General features: G+C 37.2%; 2 protein-coding genes across 3 annotated transcripts in view; one reads left to right on the top strand and one right to left on the bottom strand.

Moving 5' to 3' along the window:
* The window catches only part of bbs1 (Bardet-Biedl syndrome 1), a 36,804-nt gene extending 34,305 nt beyond the window's left edge, over positions 1–2,499 (top strand). For both annotated transcript variants that reach the window (XM_079834394.1, XM_079834395.1), the window contains exon 17: positions 165–2,499. In XM_079834394.1, coding sequence (XP_079690520.1) covers positions 165–251 — 87 coding nt within the window. In that variant the 3' untranslated portion in view covers positions 252–2,499. The remainder of the gene's footprint in view (positions 1–164) is intronic.
* LOC307136980 (calpain-1 catalytic subunit) lies at positions 2,270–15,910 on the bottom strand. The gene is made up of 22 exons (XM_079834396.1): positions 15,771–15,910; positions 15,157–15,419; positions 14,819–14,888; positions 14,524–14,642; positions 13,016–13,149; positions 12,754–12,922; positions 12,318–12,401; positions 12,156–12,241; positions 11,990–12,064; positions 7,646–7,806; positions 7,397–7,557; positions 6,970–6,981; positions 6,564–6,775; positions 5,685–5,724; positions 5,527–5,592; positions 5,391–5,448; positions 5,181–5,245; positions 5,031–5,099; positions 4,514–4,592; positions 4,310–4,426; positions 4,129–4,187; positions 2,270–4,033 (listed from the first exon to the last, which is right to left on the bottom strand). The coding sequence occupies exons 2-22, from the start codon at positions 15,406–15,408 to the stop codon at positions 4,007–4,009; spliced, it is 2,115 nt and encodes a 704-aa protein (XP_079690522.1). The 5' UTR covers positions 15,409–15,419; positions 15,771–15,910; the 3' UTR covers positions 2,270–4,006.
* Between the last annotated feature and the right edge of the window lie 1,653 nt (positions 15,911–17,563).

Here is a 17,563-nt window from a genome sequence, read left to right as displayed (position 1 = left end):
GCTAAATATTCTGTCATCATTCTGCCACTGGTGCCATCTCCAAAAAATAGGAGCATGATGAGTAGGAGCATGAGACTCCCTGTACAGTCTCATGATGTATAACATAAATGTTGATTACTGTATGCATGAAATCAAGCTGACGTTTGTTACTAATCTGATTTCAGGTGTTTGTGCTGAGAGAAGGAAAGAGTGCTCCTCTCCTCACCGCCCACATCAACATGCCTGTGAGTGAAGGACTTGCACTGAACTGAGAGCGAGTGGTTCCGCCTAGCTGAGCTTCACAGGCGTCTTCAACTCTCGCTGTGCTCCTAGCAGCAGTTAGCAGCAAGGCTTCTCCAGGGAGCTGCCTGAACCGTCACAGGAGTAAAGAGAAGCTTGTGCTGGCCATAGAGCCGGTGCTTCCTGTAGCTTAGATCGGGATGGAGGGAGGCGTGTCCGATACCTCTGTACCTTTTAATGGATAGTGACTGGAGCCTTTGATTGACAGCTGTGAGGCCAAGTGCTCCATAGTTTGAATGTAAGAGACGTTCTGATGTCCATTTGTGATAGTCATGTATATTTGTATGTAAATTCATATGTATTATTATTCCTGAAGTAATGATCACACACAAACTCAGTTGTGAGGCTTTATTGACTAATATAATGATTCATTACATTATCAGTGTTCTGGTTTATGAGGGTAATCTTGCAAGACTGTTCAAGGCAATGCAGTAAGAAAAAGATTTACTACTTTTAAAGCACACACATAGAGAGGCACAAGGGTGAAAGTCGGTCACAGAAGAGAATCTCATGTAAAAGGCAGCCAGAGCTGTTGATGACTGACCCTTCGCTAAGCACATTACTGACCAGTCCTACCTTAGCAACTGTTGGTGCTCACCATATTATCAGACAAGCTTTTGCTCATCTCTTCTGTATGTCTATGTAATTACAATGTGTTTTGAAGATTTCTGTAAAACAATGCTTAAAATGAACTGAGTTTGCAGGTAATATAATAGTGACACGGTACGGTACCAAAAATGATTAAGACAATTTCTTTCGCCTTTTTTCAAATCTTTAAGAGAAATAAGCTTGTCTGAGTGAGCATCAGTAACCAAATTGAGCAGGGTTTCGCGAAAGGTCAATTCATTATTTCCCTCTATGCAGTGCAACAGTGCCGTCCAATATTTCAGAAGTATGCTTTCCATTCATTTCTCCCATAGGGATTTCAAAAAAGTTTTTGTTATAAGCCATGAACCAAGCCAACCATCATAACATTACAAACTTTGATTTGAAGCAAAAAAGTAAAATTGGACAAAGATACAAGACTGTGCACTTAATAGCTGTGGCGATGGAAAGAATACAATGCCATGAAGCACTGCAAACAGCATAATCAAAATGGAGAAATATGAAATTGCTCATTTAAAATGTTGATGTATAAGCAATATGTTTTAAGTGTATTGCAACATATGCACATATATTTAAATATTTTGAGAGTGTATTGAGACTACTCTTACATTTGCAGTGCTTCATGGGATTGGGCAGAGCTAACAAGATCTTTTTCATTTGTTTGTTTTTAACTCTGATTGGTAGAATCTTCAGTACAGCATCATGGGTAATGTAGTTTTTCACCACAAATTCTGCTGTTAAACAAGATTATTTTAAGTTAAAATAATGCAGGCCAATGGCTTCAGCAGAAGCGAATAGTATTGATTAACAACCTCGAAACTCACAGTAAGGCTGTTTAAAGGTTTATAAGATATTAATCAAATAAAATTTTGCTATGGAGAAAACAAATGGAATTTTTACTGTTGCACTCTATTTCACAGTCATACTCTAAACTTTCTACTCAGACTAGTTAACTTCATTGATATAAGTTCAAATGTTCTTTGGCTCAGATACTTTTAAGTTTTGCCTAAATATTTCTTGCATGCCTGTAAACTTTATTGTACACTGCCGTTCGAAAGTTTGGGGTCGGAAAGATGTTTTTGGAAGAAGGCTTATTCTAGGGTTCAATTATTTGATTAAAAATACAATGAAAAAAAACAAAACAGTAATATTGTGAAATATTATTACAATTTAAATTAACTCTTTTTATTGTAATATATTTCGAAATGTTATTCATTCTTGTGATGGCAAAGATTAATTTTCAGCATCATTACTCCAGTCTTCAGTGTCACATGACCCTTCAGAAATCATTCTAATATGCTGATTTGCTGCTCAAAATGTCTTATTATAATTAAATGTTAAAAACATTTGTGCTGCCTAATATTTTTGTGGAAATTTTTTTTTTCAGGATTTGAATGAATAGAAAGTTCAAAAGAACTGCATTTATTTTAAAAATAAATATTTTTGTTACATTATACTTTTCTTTACTGTCACTTTTGATACAGTTAATGCATCCTCGCTGAAAAATATATATTTTTTAAAAACTTTCTGACCTCAAACTTTTGAACTGCACTGTTATCCCTGAAATTGTTTTAATTCAAATTATTTAGGTACAATAAACATAAACTCCAACAGATTTGTTCAATGACTAAATGTTTTTCGTTTGTTGTACGATTTGCATGATTTTTTTCATTCTATTTAATTGTTTAAATTAAATGTACTTAAAGAAGCCTATTTTAGTCGGTTGTCAATACAACGCAATACAAGGAAGATGCTGATTGGCTCTTTGAACTGAAGTCAGGCATGGATGCAGCTGCACGCAGTTTTATCAACGTTTGCTGCAGTATAGGCCTTGTAACTTTACATTTTGGTCTCAAACAGCTAATACATTATTAATCCCTAATAAATTAGATGTATAACAGTTAGCCAGTAAAACAAAATGTAAGTTTAGGCTGTGTTTACACTCAAAAAATTATTTTACGATACTGTTGACTTTATTTAAACAATTTATTTTGTTTAAGGTTTTCATTTTGAAATAACTAAATAAATCAACTGAAGATAAAAGAAGACAGTACATTTCTGATGATCTCAGCAGAGGAGGATTAAACAACTCCACACACAGCATTACCAGCTTCACACATCACTAACCAGACTGACATTATTTCTGTCTTACCATGATGGTGATGAGTGTTTGTTTTAGTTGGCCCTTGGCTCTTTAACATTAGTTTTTTTTTTTCTTTGGCTGCTTTAACTGTGTGTTTAAAAAAACACTTTAGTTATGCCAAGACAAGCCAAAGAGAAAATGTGATCAGGTGACTTTGCCTTATTGATGATGATGACATCATCATGTAGAGGCTGAATCACTAATCTCATTCACACTAAAATGTTCTGGTTATAGAGGTAATGTGTTATCAATTTTGTGTTTACGTGATGTTATTAATGTTATTCTATAACACGAGATCCAGCACTGTTATGGTAATTGAATAATATTCAAGATTTTAAAACCATGTAGTGCTCAAAAGGTTTAAATCTACGGCATTATTTATACACATGCAGACATCAAGAATCTGCGTATGAATCTCAACAATGGTGACAATGAAAAGCTTCATGCTGCAGTGCATGCTGGGTACCACCAATCAAAACTCCCCCATGGGTCCCAGCATGCATTGCGGCAAGAGCCCAACTAAAACGAACACTCATCTGCATCATGGTGACCGAAAATTTAAGTTAGTTTGTTAGTTCAATTAACTAAAAGTTTTTAATTAAATGCTGTTGAAATCTTAAGTACATTAAACTGGAAATGTTTTGTTTTTTCAACAAGACAAAATTAACTTTTTTAGGGCAACGAGTTTCCATAAATTGTTTAGGTTCAATCAACCTGTATAGGCTTACAGTGTGTAGTGTAAACACTATATCAGGTTAACTTTTTTTTCGGAGTATATTCTATTAGCTGTTGCATCTCAGTATTTGCTTTCCTTTCCTGTCACGTTGAATGAAAATCGTGCATCGTGCCATATTGCTGATAGTATGAGTGCTATACTGCTGGTCAGGCACCCACTTCATAAATACAACTGAGATTACAGGAGGCACATGGTAAAGAAGATTTGGGACTGAGGAAGCAGTGAGGACAAGGAACATCCATCTAAGTAAACATAGTGAGGGTGATCCACTATAAGACAGGAAGAAAACAAGAGGGAGAGAAATGTTGCAAATATATATTACTGAACCACAGAGAGATGGGGATGCATTTTCTTTTTGACCAACCTGGGTGAAGCTGAAGGACGCCAAACCATTTTCATCTGTGTCCATTGTTTTAAAAGTTTCTGTTGGAATAAATGTGAACACTTAACACATCTAGTCCTTTCTTACAAAATATTTGTTATAACACTATACTGAATTTTGATAGGTTACAGTAATTGCACTGTTTTCTACTTGGCACACTTACTGAACATAGTCTCCAGGCGGATCAGACAGGCCACAAAGTTGTCGAAGTCCACATTGAGGTCTGGCTTTGCGTAGCGCAGGATTATCAGCTGGAACAGGTTGTTGGTTAACTTGAAGCCTTATACAAGCAAAAGGTCATCATAAACATAATTTACCACAGTAATTATCGATGTGTTTTAAAAAGAGTGTTGCATGTGGCAGATACCTGCTGATTCTAATGCCAGACGCATTTCATAAGAGCTCATTGTGCCAGACTTGTCCAAGTCAAACTTCCTAAACACAGCCTAGCCATTTATAAAACATAAAAAAGATACTGTCAACATCTATACTAACATTCAAAAGTAAGATTTTTATAATGTTTTTGAAAAAAGTCTCATGTTCAACAAAACTGTATTTATTTGATCAAAATATAGTAAAAACAGTTATGTTGTGAAATATTATTACAATTTAAAATAATTGTTTTCTATTTTAATGTATTTTAAAAAGCAATTTATTTGTGATATCAAAGCTGCATTTTCAGCATCAGTCACATGATCCTTCGAAATGTATGCCGATTTGCTGCTCAAGAAACATTTATTATAAATACTGAAAGTCCTTGCTTAATAAAAGTATTAATTTTTTTTTTTTAAACATTTACCAACAACCCCAAACCTTTGAATTGTAATCCATGTCTAATATTTCATACACACACCATAAAGTAAGCATAAAATGTAGCCACTGACAAGATATCGTTTGATCTTCTCCCAGAGCACATGGAAGTCAGTCAGTCCCAGCTTTCCAAGACCAGTTGTCTTTATGGCAGGTCAAGGTTTGTACAATGCATACTATTCACAGTCTTGCCTTCGAAAATGTTTGGAGTCTTTAAAGGATACATCCATAAGATTTATCATGGCTCGACAGGCCTCTTTGCCAAATCCGTCTGTCTTTATATCTTTATCTGTAAGAAGAACAATCATAAGATCATTTTAAACTCCAGTTGCCTCCTTTCAGGAAATATACAAGGTTAAATTTGACCTTAGCTTTATTCACAGAACTAATTGTGAAAACTGAAATACGCTTTACACGTCCAAAAGCACACTCACGTTTGCTAACAACCCGGTTCAGAATCATCTGGAGTTTGGACACATTGATCTCCATTTCCTGTTGACCAAAGTGAGCAAGTCAATGAAGCTATTGGGCATAACAGCCACCCATTAACACTACTTCCTGCTGTCTTACCGGCCCTGCCAGCTTTGCGAAAAGTGCCTTGAAGCCCTCATCAATGTCACTCTCCTGGAGCGCAGGCTGCCATAGAAGCAACACATTAATTAACAGCAAAACTTCACAGTATTCATCTATGTGCAGTATTGTTAAAAACGTTTCACAGGGAAACTCACCTCCTCCGGTAAATCTGCTGAAATTTCATCATCTAGCTCCCTATAGTGAAAGAATTGTTATTTTTATTTTTTCTCAGTTCCATTTTAATGTGTGCTATTTTAATAGCTTTCATTACTTGAATATATATTAATGCTTTGTAAAAAAAAAATTACATTAAATCAATTGTATTTATATTTCTAATATATATATATACTTAATTAAAAACAGAAAAAATTGTCACATTTTTATTTATTTGCAACCACATTTCCAGAATTTTTTTGTAAAATGTAATACAATATGCGATTTCTTAATTCTTTCTAACCTTTTTTGTTAACTGACAACAGTACAAATAAATTATTTCCAATGTTTTCACTGACCAACTTAGTTGTATATTATAAATATAAACTTTTATTTTTTATTTTGATGGCTGCAGCACATTCCAAAAAAACTGGGACAGAGGCAAAATAAAGGGAAAAGATTTTAGAATATCCAAGTTAAACTGTTTTGAAACTGCACAATAAGCGGGTAAACTGGCACTAGGTGAGGGTATCGTCTATCGTGATTGGGTATAATAGTACCATTCACTAAAGGCTCAGTCTTTGCAAGCAAAGATGGGTCATGGCTCGCCACTTTGTGCCAAATTTCATGACAGATTATCAAACAATAAAAACATTTTTATGCGGGTGCATTGGTGCAAACAGCATAGGTGACTTGCATATGTCTGAAGGCACTGTTGATGTTTAATTACTTGTATTTCTAACCATTTCAAATATTTATTATTGCTCCATTAAAAATATTATATTGAACAAATTCTGTTATTTTATAACCATTCTATATATTATTGCTCAATTTGGGGAAAAAACGTTACATGAAACATTTATTCTCAAATGGTCACTCACTGGGAGTCAGCAGCCTTCTCAGAAAAGACCCTCAGCACAAAGTCTCCTTCTTTCTGGGGCTCAAAGGTGGAGGGGACAATGATATATTCCCCTGCTGGAAGGCAGAAACGCGAGCTCACCTCTCGAAGGTTGATGTAGAGCTCGGAACGAGCCTTGGACGTGTGGGCGAGGAAAAAATCGCGCTTCAGATGCACACCCACCCGGCCCAGATACTGACAAGGGGAGGAGATTCGTATCACTACACACATATCACTGTGTGATCTCAGCTTTCTGACCATGTGCAGGATCTCTCAGCGTTACGCTATCTTAACTAAGAATCAATCTGCAGTTTAGGCACTGATAACAAATAGTTTACCTATGTTAAACAATGCTGATGAGTTTCAGTAATCTGGCACACATCTCATACCTCTTTAGGGACCTGTAAGATTCAGAAATAAAGTTTTGAAAAAATAATAATTAATAATAAATATGCATCTTTCAGTTTTTACTTTATAATCAGAATCACTTTTTTTTTTTTTTTAGCAATCCACATTTCCTAACATATTTGTTACATCCAGTAAGTAATGTAGGGAACATTGGGGCTAGTTGTCACTTTTTATGCCAGTGAATATTTCTCAGGGTGGGTTTATTTTTGAAAAGTCATACCTTGCTTAAAGCCTTATAGTTAGTGAGGTAAAGCCTGTGTGACAACTTGCCCCATTCTCCTCTATAATACGGAAATTATTTAACAAAATAATTATTTTAGATACATAAAAAAGCATCTTAAAACTGATTGACTATTCTGATTAACAGCTATTACTCAAAAATATGCCCATATCAAATGGGTTTTCTACCTCATAAATGGCAAATCCAATCGTCTCCATGTCTTTGCCCTCCCGGCGTAACTTTCTGCGATTCTTCTGCATCAGGGCCACAAGAAAAGTGCAGTTATCTTGATTCTCAATATCTGGTTCCTTTAAGACTATTTTAAACTGGGGATTGATCCAAAATGTTGCTGTGTATAGAGAAATAGACTTTAATGTGAGAGCACTGTCTCTCATGTCAGCACACAAGCATCCTAGAGACTTTCGTAGAGAACATGCCTGGAAAATTCCTGCAGCCGCCAGCAGTGCTTCCTCTTCTCCATTCCCCGGGATACAGGGACGTGTTCCACTTCTTCACCTCGCTGCTCAGTAGCGCATCCGCTGTCAAGTTACAGATCTCTAGTCTGCTGAACTCTCGCATGAAGTCACTGAAAGACATCCTGTGTGTGTGTGGGGGGGGGGGGGGGGGGGCAACGACAATATTCTTATTTAAAGCTTAAAAGGATAGTTCAGAAGATATTTGAAAAAAAATGTCAGTGCTTTTTTTGTCCATACAGTGAAGGTCAATGTTGTTGTATTGATTTTCATTATATGTGGACAAAAACAACTGAAACGGTCTTCAAAATATCTTCTATTATAAATCATAATATAATTTTATTTTTTGGGGTAAATCCCTTGTCTGGCTATCACCAGACCAAGCTCAATCTTTTAAGATTGAACATTGGTCTGGGGAGTCTACTATGTATTTTCTCCAGCACAAGAGGCGTGATCAAAAATGACTCTGTACGCAATTGGATAGTCCTTCAACCAATCAGACCACACGAGGTGTGATCAACGAGCATAATTCAAATTACTCTGTACGCAATCGGATAGTCCTTCAACCAATCAGACCACAAGAGGTGTGATCAACGAGCATAATTCAAATGACTCTGTACGCAATCGGATAGTCCTCCAACCAATCAGACCACATGAGGCGTGATCAACGAGCATAATCCGAATGACTCTGTACGCAATTGGATAGTCCTTCAACCAATCAGACCACATGAGGCGGGATCAACGAGCATAATTCAAATGACTCTGTACACAATCGGATAGTCCTTCAACCAATCAGACCACATGAGGCGTGATCAACGAGCATAATTCAAATGACTCTGTATGCAATTGGATAGTCCTTCAACCATTAAGACCACATGAGGTGTGATCAACAAGCATAATCCGAATGACTCTGTACGCAATTGGATAGTCCTTCAACCAATCAGACCACAAGAGGTGTGATCAACAAGCATAATCCGAATGACTCTGTACGCAATTGGATAGTCCTTCAACCAATCAGACCACATGAGGCGTGATCAACGAGCATAATTCAAATGACACTGTACGCAATCGGATAGTCCTCCAACCAATCAGACCACATGAGGCGTGATCAACAAGCATAATTCAAATGACGCTGTATTCAATTGGATAGTCCTTCAACCATTCAGACCACATGAGGTGTGATCAACGAGCATAATTCAAATGACTCTGTACGCAATCGGATAGTCCTTCAACCAATCAGACCACAAGAGGCGTGATCAACAAGCATAATCCGAATGACTCTGTACGCAATTGGATAGTCCTTCAACCAATCAGACCACATGAGGCGTGATCAACGAGCATAATTCAAATGACACTGTACGCAATCGGATAGTCCTCCAACCAATCAGACCACATGAGGCGTGATCAACGAGCATAATTCAAATGACGCTGTATTCAATTGGATAGTCCTTCAACCATTCAGACCACATGAGGTGTGATCAACGAGCATAATTCAAATGACTCTGTACGCAATCGGATAGTCCTTCAACCAATCAGACCACAAGAGGCGTGATCAACAAGCATAATTCAAATGACTCTGTACGCAATCGGATAGTCCTTCAACCAATCAGACCACAAGAGGTGTGATCAACGAGCATAATTCAAATGACTCTGTACGCAATCGGATAGTCATCCAACCAATCAGACCACATGAGGCGTGATCAACGAGCATAATCCGAATGACTCTGTACGCAATTGACTCTGTACGCAATTGGATAGTCCTTCAACCAATCAGACCACATGAGGCGGGATCAACGAGCATAATTCAAATGACTCTGTACACAATCGGATAGTCCTTCAACCAATCAGACCACATGAGGCGTGATCAACGAGCATAATTCAAATGACTCTGTATGCAATTGGATAGTCCTTCAACCATTAAGACCACATGAGGTGTGATCAACAAGCATAATCCGAATGACTCTGTACGCAATTGGATAGTCCTTCAACCAATCAGACCACATGAGGTGTGATCAACAAGCATAATCCGAATGACTCTGTACGCAATTGGATAGTCCTTCAACCAATCAGACCACATGAGGCGTGATCAACGAGCATAATTCAAATGACACTGTACGCAATCGGATAGTCCTCCAACCAATCAGACCACATGAGGCGTGATCAACAAGCATAATTCAAATGACGCTGTATTCAATTGGATAGTCCTTCAACCATTCAGACCACATGAGGTGTGATCAACGAGCATAATTCAAATGACTCTGTACGCAATTGGATAGTCCTTCAACCAATCAGACCACAAGAGGCGTGATCAACAAGCATAATCCGAATGACTCTGTACGCAATTGGATAGTCCTTCAACCAATCAGACCACATGAGGCGTGATCAACGAGCATAATTCAAATGACACTGTACGCAATCGGATAGTCCTCCAACCAATCAGACCACATGAGGCGTGATCAACGAGCATAATTCAAATGACGCTGTATTCAATTGGATAGTCCTTCAACCATTCAGACCACATGAGGTGTGATCAACGAGCATAATTCAAATGACTCTGTACGCAATCGGATAGTCCTTCAACCAATCAGACCACAAGAGGCGTGATCAACAAGCATAATTCAAATGACTCTGTACGCAATCGGATAGTCCTTCAACCAATCAGACCACAAGAGGTGTGATCAACGAGCATAATTCAAATGACTCTGTACGCAATCGGATAGTCATCCAACCAATCAGACCACATGAGGCGTGATCAACGAGCATAATCCGAATGACTCTGTACGCAATTGACTCTGTACGCAATTGGATAGTCCTTCAACCAATCAGACCACATGAGGCGGGATCAACGAGCATAATTCAAATGACTCTGTACACAATCGGATAGTCCTTCAACCAATCAGACCACATGAGGCGTGATCAACGAGCATAATTCAAATGACTCTGTATGCAATTGGATAGTCCTTCAACCATTAAGACCACATGAGGCGTGATCAACGAGCATAATCCGAATGACTCTGTACGCAATTGGATAGTCCTTCAACCAATCAGACCACATGAGGCGTGATCAACGAGCATAATTCAAATGACTCTGTACACAATCGGATAGTCCTCCAACCAATCAGACCACATGAGGCGTGATCAACGAGCATAATTCAAATGACTCTGTATAAAATTGGATAGTCCTTCAACCATTCAGACCACATGAGGTGTGATCAACGAGCATAATTCAAATGACTCTGTACGCAATTGGATAGTCCTTCAACAAATCAGACCACATGAGGCGTGATCAATGAGCATAATTCAAATGACGCTGTACGAATTTGGATAGTCCTTCAACCAATCAGACCACAAGAGGCGTGATCAACGAGCATAATTCAAATGACTCTGTACGCAATTGGATAGTCCTTCAACAAATCAGACCACATGAGGCGTGATCAATGAGCATAATTCAAATGACGCTGTACGAATTTGGATAGTCCTTCAACCAATCAGACCACATGAGGCGTGATCAACGAGCATAATTCAAATGACTCTGTACGCAATTAAATAATCCTTCAACCAATCAGACTGCATGATCAACGGGCATCGATCCATCCCTTCTCTATCCATAATTGTGTTAAACCCACCAACTGTGCGCCAGGTGGATAAGCCAGTCTCTGATTGGTTCCCGCAAATGTGTAACAGACGCAGGATAAATTAATGTACAGGTTTCCAGCCTGAGCTGCAGGGCGAAATCAAATCACCGGCAGATCAGGCTGGGTTTACCCAGTCTAGTGAATCCCTTTAAGTGTGTCATATTTTGGATGAGATGCCACATATGTCCTTGTTGAGCCTAAAGGGATTGTTTACCCAAAAATTACTCATTAATTACTAATCCTGATGTTTAAATGTGAATAAAAGCCTAACTTCAAACTGTTCATTACATAAATCGATCGTGTCTCTTCAGAAAATGTGGACTAAACCGCTCGATTCATATGGATCAATTTATTAACTTTTTGAAGAGTTAAAGTGGTAGTTGCGTAGCTATCACAGAAATCACTCAGATTTTATCAAAAAGATCTTCATTTGTGTTCTGAAGATAAACAAAATTCTTATGGGTTTGGAACGACATGAGGGTGAGTAATTAATGACAGAATTTTCATTTTTGGGTGAACCAACCCTTTTAAGTTGTATTTAACAAAGGAAAAATGCAATAATGGTGCCATACATATTAAACAATTATTTATTCCTATTTAATATGCCACCTATGTAACTATTTAAAAACTAATATGCAAGTGAGGAACAGATTACACTGCCAGAAACACGTACCAGAATTCCCCATCCTCTCTGCAGTTGTGCAGACGGGACCTTACAGATGGGTCGATTTCACGCCATTCCTTTGACCTGAATTGACAGAAGGTGATAGTATTCAACAGAGCTATCTGACGTTATTCATTATTTCAGGAATCATTTTCCCTCTTCACATCATTCTCACTCATCACTCCAGGGCCCCATCCACTCCACTTCTCCCCAAGGGTTTCTGATGCGCAACAGCTTTGTGAGGTTTCTTCTGTATTCCACCTGGCCAACAGATTTACATCTGCCAATGATGAGTTGTCTGTGATTGGTTTCTTGTCAATCAAAATCCAACACTCACCTCCTCCACTCCAGTAACGGAGTAGGCGTGACCTTTCACTAGCTTTTTAAAGGTGATAGCCTCCATGTCAAAGAAACTTGTAATCTGAAAGTCAAAATAAAATAAATTTGAGTACTTTTGAATATATTAATAACAATGAGAATGTAAAGTTTGATAAGCATGGCCCCTGCTGGTTGATCCTGAAATTACACCATCTGAACCCAAAAAGCTCTCAATTGACAGTCATTCAAAAATATTATATTATATTATATGAATTATATTTATTGAAGCTCTAAAAAGCTTGAAATGGACTAATATTTTCCCTGACTGCATTCTTTTATGAATTCAGGTTGATTGGGACACCACTGAGATGAACCTGAATTCACCTAGATGTTTAAGATTCAGACTTCTCCAGATATTACAGACTGATTGGTTAGTGTTGTTCCTGAGCACTAACATCTATCGAGCAGCCCATCAGGGAGCCTCTCTCCACAGCTCTTCTGATGATGCTGAAAAGGTTGGGTGGAGCTTTTTTCAGCTCATACATCTCTGTCACTCCACCGGTGAAGTCCTCAAAGCCCTCAGACGTGCTGCCTCCCGAAAGAGCCTCGTAGCAGCCGTTCAACCTGTCACATTAATAACAACAAACTCATTACACAACCAAACAAGATCCTGGTCTGAAGTCTATCTTTGAAAGCATATGACTGAAGCCTTCTTACTTTGCATATGCCTTCTCCACCAGGGCACTCCAGAACTCTGCTCCCTCAGCTGAGTGAACAAAAAGTAGCTTCCCATCTCTGACAGGCAGCCGGTCATCAATCACCACATCCACCCAGTCCCCAAACTGCCAAAACTAGAAAACCCAGTGGGAAACACATTGGCTTTAATGCTGCACTCGCATCATGTCACAATTATTGTACAGTAGTTAAAAGAAAGACAAAAAGTAATCAACGCTTTGACATCCTCTTACTCTAGATTTGTTTCTATGGAAATGTTCACAATGCCTAAATGAATCCATGTCTGACAATTGGTGATTCTGCATATTTTCAAATTATAATTACGAGTTTGACAAAGACATGAATGGTTTTTACTAGTCAGGAACTCGAAATTATTATAATACCAAGATGACATGAATGCAGCATTAACCAGCGATTAACCAGTGCAAACAATTAGAGGATGGGTGTATTATATTTTTGGCATTACATGATGTGCTAGTAAGCTGTTGTAACATTATAAATGTCTTTAGTGTCACTTTTGATCAATTTAACGCATCATTGCTGAATAAAAGTAATACTTGTTTTTAATCCCCCCCAAAGAATCCAGGTTTATTTGTTTTCAAAATTGATAATAACAATGAATGTTTCACCATCACAGGAATAAATTATATAATAAATATATATAAAAAATATATTAATTAGAAAGTGTATTAAAATAGAAAACAGTTTTATAAATTTTAATAATTTTTCACAAAATTATCGTTTTACTGTATTTTTATCAAATAAATGCAGCCTTGGTGAGCAGAAGAGATTTCAAAAACCTTATATTATTAAACATTATTTTAATATTTCTTTAATAAAAAGATATATTTGATGACTGGAATATGCAATAACATCTACAATTTGTGCATCTCCCTATGTAAGCATAAGTACACTAGGTGCTGCTGGCTGTACTCCAAGTCTCTCTGCAGCACTAATGCTCTAAACATTACAAGCATTCACTGAGTGAATGACTCCTGGCTGGAAAACAGAAGGGGAATTTGGCAGAGGGGAGCGAGAGATGTGGCCATTTCATTTTCTGGGTGAGGCTTGTATATATAGTCACTGCAGCAGACAGGGTGGGCTGACGTTTAGGGACTGCTGAGCTATGGAGAATCAAATGGAAGGGGAACGGATCCGTTTACACATTGCATTGAAAGGAAGGACATGTTTGGGATTTTTCACAAAACCAGGGCTTGGGAAATGTGTCAGAAGATTAACTAAAGGGTTCTAAATGTATTTACTTAAATAATGATAAAATATTCATTTTCTTGTGTGACTGAGTGCATAGATTAGCTTTATCTAAACAATGTCTCTCCTTTATAGGTAATTGTAAATTAAAATCAATTTTAATAATTAAAAATGTGCTCAAATATAATTGTAATTATATATTATATATAAAATTAAACATTTAAAAAATTAGAATTAGAATTACAAAATTAAAAATATAAGAGTTATCAATATTATACTACCTGGAAGTGAAAGATTCCAGCATATTGGTGATGGAAGCTCTGGCCATGAGGCACCACCCGATGCAGCAAGGGTTCATTGAGGGTAAGGCACGCAATGGCTGCCAGCAGCCAACAATCTCCTACAATCAATATATTGAAATTTTTTTTTTTTTTAATGTAGTGAAACAGATGGGAAATATGCTTCATTACTGCTGCAGCAACGTGATCACTTTGAGTTAATTGGCAGGAAAGCATCCATGCCATGTTTTTGAGTTCTACATTGATTTTGTTCTGTTTTAGTAGATGCTTGTTTTACCTAGAGCTCCTTGGCAGATGTCTGTGCGTGTGGCCCCATCTACGATAAAGTGTGGATCAGTGCAGAACTCCTGGGGTACATAGAGAAGACCTATGGGTCAGACAGGGCATAGAAATGACTGAACATCTCTGCTGATGCTGATCAACCATTTATCTTTGTACTGTATTATAGTATTTTACAAATAAAAAAGTTCTTTAGAATATTAAAACCCAGTATGTGAGCAAAGACATTGCATAATATATGTATGCTAATGTTTATACGTATTAGGTTTTTGATCTTGCTAAAGTTGAAAATATTGGCCCACACTACAGACTCCCAGTTTATTCTAAAGTTCTCACCGTCGGCCTCATCCAGCGAACACCTTTGGTTTTGGCAGAGCCAGGGCCCAGCTCTTTGAATCCTAAAGAAGACTGCTGGGCTGGGAATGTTTCATCCTCAAACAGACATCCACTCTGAAGGCAGCGGTCATGTAAGTATTCAAAATCTTGCCCCAAAAACTTCAGGGCCATATGGTTCTGACCGAATCCCTCATTTCGATCCCATTCACCCCTCAAACGGGCAGCGACTCCCGTGGCACAAATTTGCTCCATCCAGGAAAGAACTGTCAGAGACACTCAAAAAAATAAAGATCACTGCTACGTCACATCACATTAGGTCAGATTCATTATTCCTTTTTTTACAACAAAGTCTAAATCCAAAGTTTATTGCTTTGCTCAATCATATTAGCCACATTATTATTATTTATGTATGTATGTAATTATTATTCATCAAATCTATCCCAAAAATAACATTATTTAGAAGCAGAAACTTAATATGTTTTTTCACCTCGAAATAGAAATCAGTGGAAGAAATCCTTCCACCCATTATGTTTATATGGTTAGTGGTTAAATATAACACACAGTTTGTTGTTGCCAACCACTTATAAAGAGAGTGAAAAATGATTGTACTTTACCTTAAAATTGCACTCTCCAAATCCTGTTATAACTCCTTGCAATGAGGTTCTGTTCAATTAACTTATACCATGTTAGGCTTGTCCCAGCATGTAAAGGCTGCTGTAAATACTGCAGTGCGGAGTGCTCGCACGCGTGTACTTCCAAATGTTACGATTTACTGTGAGACACGCGGTTATATTCCCCTAGAGGGCGCACGGGGGCTCAAAAAGCAGAATCCTCTGCATTGATATTTCATCTCTGAATACATTTTGTACATTATTTGTGACATACATTATTTGTGACCCCTATAACCTTATTGAATAACCAAACGACTGTGATTGGTCCATCCTGACAAGTGCAGAGAAAAGTAGCAGATTACATGTGACAACATTACTGTGCTATATATTTGTATATATATATATATATATATATATATATATATATATATATATATATATATATATATATATATATATATATATATATATATATATATATATATATATATATATATATATATATATATATATATATATGTATATATATATATATATATATATAATGTTTTTTTTTTTTGGTGTAAGTTTAAGACAATATTTGATCAACAGGTATAGGCTAGGCGAAAACCGGGGCTAAAGTAACTCGGGACCAAAGCGATTGAAAGAATGTAACACACTGAAGGTTGAAACACTTGCTACTTTTGTCACTACCTATATATTTAGCATATTACGCTAATTTAATTTAATGTTCATAATCCTGACACATATTAACCTCTTAACAAGCGCCCCATTTTTGTGGAATTTTTTGAAAACGATATACCCAAATGAAAATGTCTGCAGCTCTTAAACCCTATGGTCTATATTCATAAACCTGGTCTTATTTTAAACTAGACACTTGAAATATTGCTACCCAAGAGTCATAATAACTCAAAGTAATATGGGAACAGAGTAATATACATGTAAATATACATGTAAGTGACTCACGTTTTTTGTTTTTTGTATTCACTTAGGGAAAAAAATATTATAATTTAATGTTAAGAGCCTGAAAATAACTTAAATATAAAACTGAATGTCTAATCATGTCATGATTCAAATATGAGGATGATTCTCTCAGTAATGTAGCTTCTGTGAGCTTTTATGTCAAGAAAAGTCTAGGCGTCATTTCAAAAAGGCCATTTATTTCAGAACATTTGCTATTGTAAAGAGTAGTTTTTCATTCAAATAAATCTGCAATAAACTGCAATATACTACTAATTATAATGGATAAACAGTTACTGAAAAACTAAAGCAACTATTTACAGAGATTACAAAGTGTAAAAAACTCATTTAGCTGATGGGAAGCGTCAGTGAGACACAGCGCGCTCCACTGGAGTTGCGCCATGGAGAACGTGCAGCCAGCGCGCAAACTGTATTCACCAAAGCCTACTTACGCAAACTGCGCAAGATAATGCCTTTTGATTGGTTACTAAGTCCATCAATCAAACCTTTGTTGGAAAGGCATTGGCTGGGCACCGAGTGCCTTTATCCAACGAAAACCATGGGCGCAATGATTGACAGCTCACCAAGCCTGTAAGGCACTTCCTCTATATGATGCATCCCAGAAGAGTCTCTGATTGAAGGAGAGAGACGGGGGAGGGTTTAAAATACGTGGGAGAAGCCATTCTAGCAGGGGGAGTTTGCCAGACACGGAATAGAATCGATATTTCATTGAAAATGGACATGATTGATCACGCTAACTCAAAACTCTCTTGCAAACAACGGAGGATTTTTAGTTTTTTCCCTATTTTTTCGTTGTTTTGGATTAAAAAGTGGGA

This window comes from Gobio gobio (assembly GCF_949357685.1).
Source record: "Gobio gobio genome assembly, chromosome: 14".
Lineage (NCBI taxonomy): Eukaryota > Metazoa > Chordata > Actinopteri > Cypriniformes > Gobionidae > Gobio > Gobio gobio.
This window is presented reverse-complemented; position numbering and strand designations above follow the sequence as displayed.

Coding starts and splice junctions, on each gene's coding strand:
- LOC307136980 (XM_079834396.1), bottom strand. CDS start 15,408: ATGGAGCAAATTTGTGCCACGGGAGTCGCTGCCCGTTTGAGGGGTGAA. Junction 5,593..5,684: donor CAGCAGATTTACCGGAGGAG/GTGAGTTTCCCT, acceptor CTTCTATGGCAG/CCTGCGCTCCAGGAGAGTGA. Junction 4,593..5,030: donor AGAAGATCAAACGATATCTT/GTCAGTGGCTAC, acceptor ATAAATGGCTAG/GCTGTGTTTAGGAAGTTTGA.